Source organism: Vombatus ursinus, unplaced genomic scaffold (genome assembly GCF_900497805.2).
Source record: "Vombatus ursinus unplaced genomic scaffold, bare-nosed wombat genome assembly UNPS02014798.1, whole genome shotgun sequence".
NCBI lineage: Eukaryota > Metazoa > Chordata > Mammalia > Diprotodontia > Vombatidae > Vombatus > Vombatus ursinus.
This window is the reverse complement of record NW_020954576.1, coordinates 10,404,204-10,412,186: the sequence shown is the minus strand read 5'-3', so window position 1 is coordinate 10,412,186 and position 7,983 is coordinate 10,404,204. Positions and strand designations below refer to the sequence as shown.

At 40.8% G+C, this 7,983-nt stretch overlaps 1 protein-coding gene across 1 annotated transcript in view; it reads left to right on the top strand.

Annotated features, from left to right (window-relative positions):
• The window catches only part of LOC114050081 (guanine nucleotide-binding protein G(I)/G(S)/G(O) subunit gamma-4), an 83,316-nt gene extending 75,545 nt beyond the window's left edge, over positions 1–7,771 (top strand). Inside the window, exon 4 of the mRNA XM_027871628.1 lies at positions 7,416–7,771. Coding sequence (XP_027727429.1) covers positions 7,416–7,544 — 129 coding nt within the window. The 3' untranslated portion in view covers positions 7,545–7,771. The remainder of the gene's footprint in view (positions 1–7,415) is intronic.
• The last annotated feature ends 212 nt before the right edge of the window (positions 7,772–7,983 follow it).

The window sequence follows — 7,983 nt, the reverse complement described above, 5'->3', positions numbered from 1 at the left end:
TGCAAAGCATTTTACTAACAACCCTGTGAGGTAGGTGTTATTGTTATCCCCATTTTGCAAATGAAGAAACTGAGGCAGACAGACTTGCCCAGGGTCACACAGTAGGTATCGGCATTCAAATTTGAACTCAGCTCTTTTGGAGTTCAGGCCCACACTCTATCCACTAGATCACCAGCTACTTCTATGTATATATGAATATTTGAATACACATGAATATATATGTATGTATATGTATGCACACATATGCATGTGCATGTGTAGAGAGTGCTGGACCTGGAGTCAGGATCAAAGTCACAGAATCTCAGGGCCAGAAAGGGCCTCAGAAGTCATTAAGTCTAATCCTTGCCTAAAGAGGAATCCTTCCTACAAAATTCCTGAAAAGTAGTCATCCAGACTTGCAAGGAAATCAGTAGGCACTCTCAGCTGTCTTCTTCCAGATAGGAGGAAATAGAATCTGGGAACTCTTAAAAATTCCTGTCCTAGGGAGAGAGTAGGAAAAGGGGGGGAGGGCATTTTTGTCCTCCCAGTCTGAATTCCCATCCTTGGAATCCCACTATCTGAATTTTATTCGTAATTTGCCTGAAGGCGAGGGGATCCACCAAATGATCTCCAGAGGTCCCTTCTGGCTCTGTGATCTATAAACCTATTCAGTTTAATAGCTATCTATTAAGCTTCTAATGTGGAACCACTGTGCTAGGCACTGGGGTTAAAAAGACAACAAAGTGAATTCAAAGCAGTTTGGGGGAAGGGAGGGAATCAGAAGAGGCCTCGTCTAAGAAGTAACCCTGGAAGGAAGCCTATGTGATTACCTTCTCTCCACTCTCATAGCCACTACCCAAGTTTAAATCTGAATCACCTCTCCCCTGAACAATCCAATTCAAGTCAAGTCAGTAAACTTTTATTAAGTACATACTGTGCTAACTGCAAGAGATACAAATAAGAAAAAGAAAGACAGTCCCTGCCCTCCAGGAACTTACAATCTAGTTGGGGAAGCCAACACACAAAAGAAAGCTAGAAAGGGGGTGGAGTGGAGGAACACCAGCCAGCATCTTGTTCTGTGGAGGTCAAACAAAACAGAACTGAAAAGAGATTATTGCAATAACATCTTCATTGGTTTCCCTGCCTCAAGTCTCTCCTCACTCCAATCCATTTTCCACAGAACTTCCAACATGATTTTTCTAAAATACAGATTTTTCTATATCACCCCCCCAATAAACTCTAGTAGCTTATTAACACCTCCAAGATCAAATATAAAGACTTTTTGTATTTAAGGTTCTTCATAATTTGACCTTTTCTTATTTTTCCAATCTTCTTGGACTTTTATAACACCATTCCCCCATTCCATTTCTCCTACTCAAATCACACTGATGGTCAGGGTTCCCAGAGAGCAGATGACTAATCCTTCCCCTCAAGATTCTAGGGGTAACCACAAAGGTTTATAGCTTTTAATATTTCTCACAGGCTCCCATTCCAATATGCTACTCCCCCCAATATTGATTAACTAGTTATTAATTTAAAAGGCTGTTTTCTGAAAAAGTGTAGCAGGGGGAAACATTACAAAACATCCCCCCAAACCAGGAGTCCACTGTCTCCTAGGTACATCCTCTATCCCTGAGGAGAGTGGGCTCGAACTTCATGCACAATGGCACTAAGGCATCTATTTAGGGAACATCTATGATGGAGGATCCCCAAGAGTCCTTTTCTCTCTTCACTGACTCTCTCCCAAATTTGCTCCTGGGCATCCCGGATAGATGTGGCATTCTCTTGCTCAGCTGGGGTAGCTCCTTACGTATGTCTCGTCTGACAGGTCAGTCCACTTCTGGGAGAGATCAAGAACATCATTCCCAGGCCTACCTCCTCACCGAACTCAGCTACTGCTGCTACTTCATATAGTGGTCTTTGCTGCTGACACTGTTTGTTAAGGGAACCTCTTAATGATTCTTTCAACCTTTTGAAGCTCTCAAAGTCATAATGTGCTCTATTCTATCTGCAGATACTCATTCATCCAAGATCGGAAAAGAAGAAACACAACAGAAATGAGGATCATGCACTCGGGGACACATGGTAGCTGGGTGGGAGATAGGTCAGCCTGCCCCTCTCTTACCCAGTAACTCACAACAATCTTCTATGCTTTAAAGCTGCTAAGAAAAAGAGAAGGACTCTCCCCCTCCTTCCCCCCATAAAAAGGCCAAGGGAGGGGTATATCAATTTTTTTATATACAACTCAGTTCTGTCTCCATTTTCGGTCTTTCTGACTCTGATGCCAACCAGGAAATTCATCAGAGCATAGCACCAGCCCTTCAGTTATTCATGGGTAGAAGAAACCAAATGATCTCCTGTGGTAACATGAGTCAAATTAAAATCAGGTAGCAGATATTGTTGTTGTTCAGTCATTTTAGTTATGTCTGACTTTTTGTGACCCCATTTGGGGTTTTCTTGGCAGAGATACTGGAATGGTTTCCCATTTCCTTCTCCAGCTTATTTGACAGATGAGGAAACTGAGGCAAACAGAGTTAAGTGACTTGCCCAGGGTCACACAGCTAGTAAGTGTCTGAGGGCAGATTTGAACTCAGGTCTTCCTGACTCCAGGCCTAGCAATATTCTTTAAGGCCTGAGCCCTCATTAGCCAGTCTCCCTCCACACACTGTCATCCAGCATAAATGGTCTACATACTTCCTCTTCATCCATGATATTCTATCTCCCATCTCTGTCTTTTCACTAATACAACGTCTTCATCCCCTTGACCACCACCCCTTTGCTTCCCTGTTGTCCTTCAGTACTCCCCTCAAATCCTGCCTTCTGCAGGAAGCCCTTCCCCATGGTGCTTTCTCCTCTGAGATTACCTTCTGTCCGCTCTGGATATATCACGTATGTATCCCGTCATTTCCATGTCATCTCTCCCATCTGACTGTGAGCTCCTTGAGGTCAAGGACTACAGTTTTTACTTTTCTTCACAATCACAGCATTTGGCACAATGCCTGGCACACAGTAAGTTCTTGATAATAGTTTGTTAACTTACTGACTGTTCCTCATACAGGATATTCCATCTCCTTAGTCTGTCCCCCATACATAAAATGCTCTCCCTTATCTCTTCTATTTCCTGGATTCCTTCAAAATTCATCTCAAGCACCACCTACTGAAAAAGGATTTACCTGGTCCCACCAGTTACTCATACCTTCCTTTCCAAGCTTACCTTGTATCTGATTTGCATATGACTTGTGTGTGTTTACACACGTACATTTTATATGTATGCACGCACATGCTTTATACACACACACACACACACACACACACCCCTATTGTCTCCTTTATCAAGATGTAAACTTCTTGAGGGCAAAGACTATTTTTTGTCTTTATATCCTTTGTCCTTAGCACAGTGTCTGGCATATAGTAAGTGCTTAATAAATGCTTGTGGTCTGATTGGTTTGTAGATATTCCAAGAGGTAGAGGAAAAGCAAGAGCATTCTAGGCCTGGGGGACAGCCTGGATAAAGGCACAGAGGCTGGAAATAGAATGTCATGTTTGTTCAGCTCTATCATAGAATGAAGGAAGAGGAGAAATATAAAAGAGAAGCTAGCACCAGATTGTGAAGGCCTTTCAACTCTGAATAGAGGAGTTTGTAGTTTATCCTAAAGGGAATAGGAAGCCACTGAAGCTTCTTAAGTAAGGAAGAGATATATTCAAATCTGTGGTTTAGAAATAGCAACTGGGGCGGGGGAGGGGGAGGGTAGCTAGATGGCACAGTGGATAGAGCACCGACCCTGGAGTCAGGAAGACCTGAGTTCAAATCCGACCTCAGACACATAACACTCACTAGCTGTGTGACTCTGGGCAAGTCACTTAACCCCACACACACAAAAAAGAGAGAGAGAGAGAAATAGCAACTTGACAACTGTGCAGAAGGTGCTTTAGAGAGAGGATAGACTGGAACAGGGAGATGGATTAGGAGATTCACCCTAATGTGAAAGAAGAATCAAGGAGATTTGGTACCTGATTGTGGGAGAAGGAATGATCAAGGATGAATGGGATGGCAGACCTGAGTGACTGGAAGGATGGTGGTGCGATCAGCAGATGGAGGGAATCTAGGAAGAGAAGCAGGTTTCAGAAGAAAGGTGGAGTTGTGTGCTGACCATGTGGAGTTTGAGATTGCTTCGAGATATCCGGGTAGAGATGTCTAATAGCCAGTTGATGGTACAAGCCTGGAGCTCAGGAGAGAGATGATGGTTGGATATATAGTCCGCACAGAATTGGGCATTGAATCAAAGTGGCTGATGAAGTCACCAAGAGAAAGTGAAGAGAGAGGAGGGCCCAGGACAGAACATTGGGGTATACACACATAGGAGGTGGGATGCAGATACAGCAAGGGAGACTGAGAAGGAGCGGCCAGATAAGTGGAGAACCAGAAGGAATAGCATGGTGAAAACACAGGAAAGACAACCTGGTAAATAGTTTTAAGTGGTGCAGGAAGGTCATAAAAGATAAAGACTGAGAAAATACTCTTGAATTTTGTACTTTAGAGATTATTGGTAACCTTGGAGAAAGCACTTTCACTGAAGTGGTAATGTTGGAAAGCCATTCTACAAGGACTTGAAGAGGTGAAAGTGAAGAAATAGAAGGCGGTAGTGTAGACAGATTTTTCTATGAATTTGACTATGTAAAGGGAGAGAAAAGCATTGAATGAATGCATGAAAAAGCATTTATTAGATGCTTATGTTTAAGCACTATTCCAAGCCCTGGGAATATAAATTTAAAAATCTAAATAGTCTCAACTCTCAGGGAGCTGAAACTCTTAACTGGGGAGTGCAACACGTTTTTTAAAAAGGTCAATTAAAGGACAGATGGAAAGGCCTGGAAATCCTAAGGGTTCAGCAACAGGCAGAGAGCAAGCACCAGAGCTTCTAACATTATGTCACTAGGTCAAATGACAGTGCCTGGCCTCTGCAGGTGAAGCCTGGAAGTCCTCAGGGGGCAGTGACAGGGCAGATGGCAAAGCTTGAGTATTCACAGAACCATTGTAAGCATCTCTTGAAAATGTTTCTTCCTCTTATTCTAGCTGAATCATATTTTCCACATCTGCCATAATGTCTACTTTTCTTTGCAGAGAAATCAACTCCAGCAGCAAAATGATAGTTTGGAGGGATGACAGATTCTAGAGAAGGTTTTTTGTGTTTTGTTTTGTTTTGTTTTCATTAAGAATTGAGGAGATCTGCATGATTGTAGGCAATAGGGAAAGAGCCCATGGGTAAAGAGAGAATAAAGATTAGAGAAAGAAGATGATTGATGGGGAAAGCTCTGAGAAGAGACAGGAGGAGATGAGCTATTTTATAAGCTTGTTTTAAAGTATGCATCATGCCAGGCTTGCATGAGTACTGCTTTTCCAAAAATTTTATCTATTTTATTTTTAATTAAGGAATAAAACAAGCATTTCCACAGCATAGCATAATAAAAAGATAATTGCACATGAAACTGCAAATCTATTATGTACAACTTGCTGTTCCTTTTAAATATATAATAAAGTTATCATGTAAATTTCTTTTTTTTTCCTTTTCTTCTTCCTCCCTGTGCCCCTCCACCTTAGACATTGCTACCATTAGACATAAATATGTTTGTATGTTATCTATATGCAAAATCATTCTGTACCTACTTCTATTTATCAGTTATTTCTCTGGATGCAGATAGCATCTTCCTTCATATGTCCTTTGTAATTAATTTGGATATTTATAATAGTCAAAATAAATTATTTGCTCAAAGTTGTTCTTAAAACAATATTGTTGTTACCGTATTCAACATTCTCTTGGTTCTGTTCATTTTGCTCTTTATCATTTCATGTAAGTAAGTCCATATTTTTCTAAGCTCATTGAGCTCATCATTTCTTTTTCTTTTTTTCTTTTTAATAGTATTTTATTTTTTCCAATTACATGTAACGATAGTTTTCAACATTATTTTTGTAAGACTTTGAGTTCCAAATTATTCTCTCTCCCTCCCTCCCCCCTTCCTTCCCCAAGTCAGCAAGCAAGCTGATATAGGTTATACACGTATAATCATATCGAACATATTTCCACATTGGTCGTGTTGTGAAAGAAGAATCAGAACAAATGAGAAAAACCATGAGAAAGAAAAAACAACAACAAAAAAGTGAAAATAGTATGCTTCCATCTGCATTCAGACTCTATAGTTCTTTCTTTGGATGTGGATAGCATTTTCCGTCATGGAGTTCATCATTTCTTATAGCACAGTAGTAATCCATCACAATCATATGTCATGACTTGTTCAGCCATTCCCCAATTGCAGGCATCTCTACAATTTAGCTTTTTTATTTATCACATATAGATACAACTAGTCACCTGACCTTCCTCCTTCCAGTACCACTGTTTCTTCTTGCTCTGCTTCTGACTTCCACACCATATTTCTACACTGGTAACTTCATCCCCCTCCGCTTTTTGTGTGTGGTGTTTCCCCATTAAAATAGTCATGGTCATTGTCCTTTGTACTGCAAGAAGACCAAGATGACATCACAGTGTTGGTTGGGGTCAAAGTGTAATGTGTCAGACAGTGGCTGATCAGAACAATATGAGCTTGGAGACTCTGCCCCAAGTCGGACCCAAATAATCCATTTGAACATTTGAACTGGAGATGTCTCTAAATTTGTGCATCTCGTGTTTCTTTTGACCTATTGCAATTCTTCTTTGCTCACAGGGCACAGGACATCAGTTCTTTGATGGGAGCGCACCATGCTGGGCAGTCTTGTGCCAGTGTCTCCCATGTCCCACAATCAATAACAAAATTCTTCAGAGACACTTTGAGAGTGTCTTTGTATTGCTTCTTTTGACCTCCGTGTGAACAGTTACCTTGTTTGAGTTCTCTGTAAAATAGTCTTTTAGTCAAATATAGGTTTGACATTCGAATGATGTGGCCAGCATATCAGAGTTGCATGATCTCTGCAGTAGAGTTTGAATGCTTAGCAGTTTAGCTCAAGAGAAGGCTTCAGCATCCAGAACCTTATCTTGCCAAGTGATCGGCAGAATCTTCTTAGGACAATTCAAATGGAAGGGGTTCAATTTTCTGGCATGGCGCTGCTATGAAACCTGGACAGTCTACCAGTGCCATGCTAGAAAATTGACCACTTCCCATTAGAATCTTAAAGGGCAGGGACTGTCTTTCTTTTTGCTTTTATTTGTATATCCAACACTTAACACAGTTCATGGCACAGAGTAAGCACTTAACAAAGCTTGTTGCCTTGCTTTGCCTTTCATTCTGTAAAATGGGTATCCTAATAGTTTCACTGCCTACCTCACAGGGCTGTTGTGAGGACAACATTTTACAACCCTAAAGTCACACAGAAATGTAAGTTATCATTGAACCACACCCAGTGTACTGATGCCAACAATTTTTTTTTCATCTTGTTTTCCTTGCAGGTCTCTAAGGCTGCAGCAGACCTACTGGCATACTGTGATGCCCACATCCGAGAAGACCCCCTTATCATACCAGTGCCTGCATCAGAAAACCCCTTCAGAGAGAAAAAGTTCTTTTGTACCATTCTCTGAGTCCATTTGTAATGCAAGTGTCCCCTTTTCTGTCTGTGAAAACCTCCCATAGAAATTCTGCATGCTTTTAGCATTAGAGGATAATAGAGAAGATTATTACTCTTCTTGCTGCCTAATTCAAAATGGCCTAGGGTGCTGTGCTTTTTAAATTGACTTATTAAAGAAGCAGTGTACATTTTTACAACAAATGATACATGTGCCAAGTAGAATTAAACATGGGGCTAGGGGTTGGGTTTTTTTTTTTTAATCATTATGAAGCCCAACGTTAAAATGCATTAAGTTAATTCATTTCAGTGAATATACTTATTGGGGATGAGCACTGTTTTTTCATGGAGGAAAGAAAATTGCAGCCAAGAATCTTCATTATGTATCCAATTAAAGACCTTTTGACCAACTGTACCATTTTTATTTCCTTTCCTGGAGAGAATGTAAGTCCTGG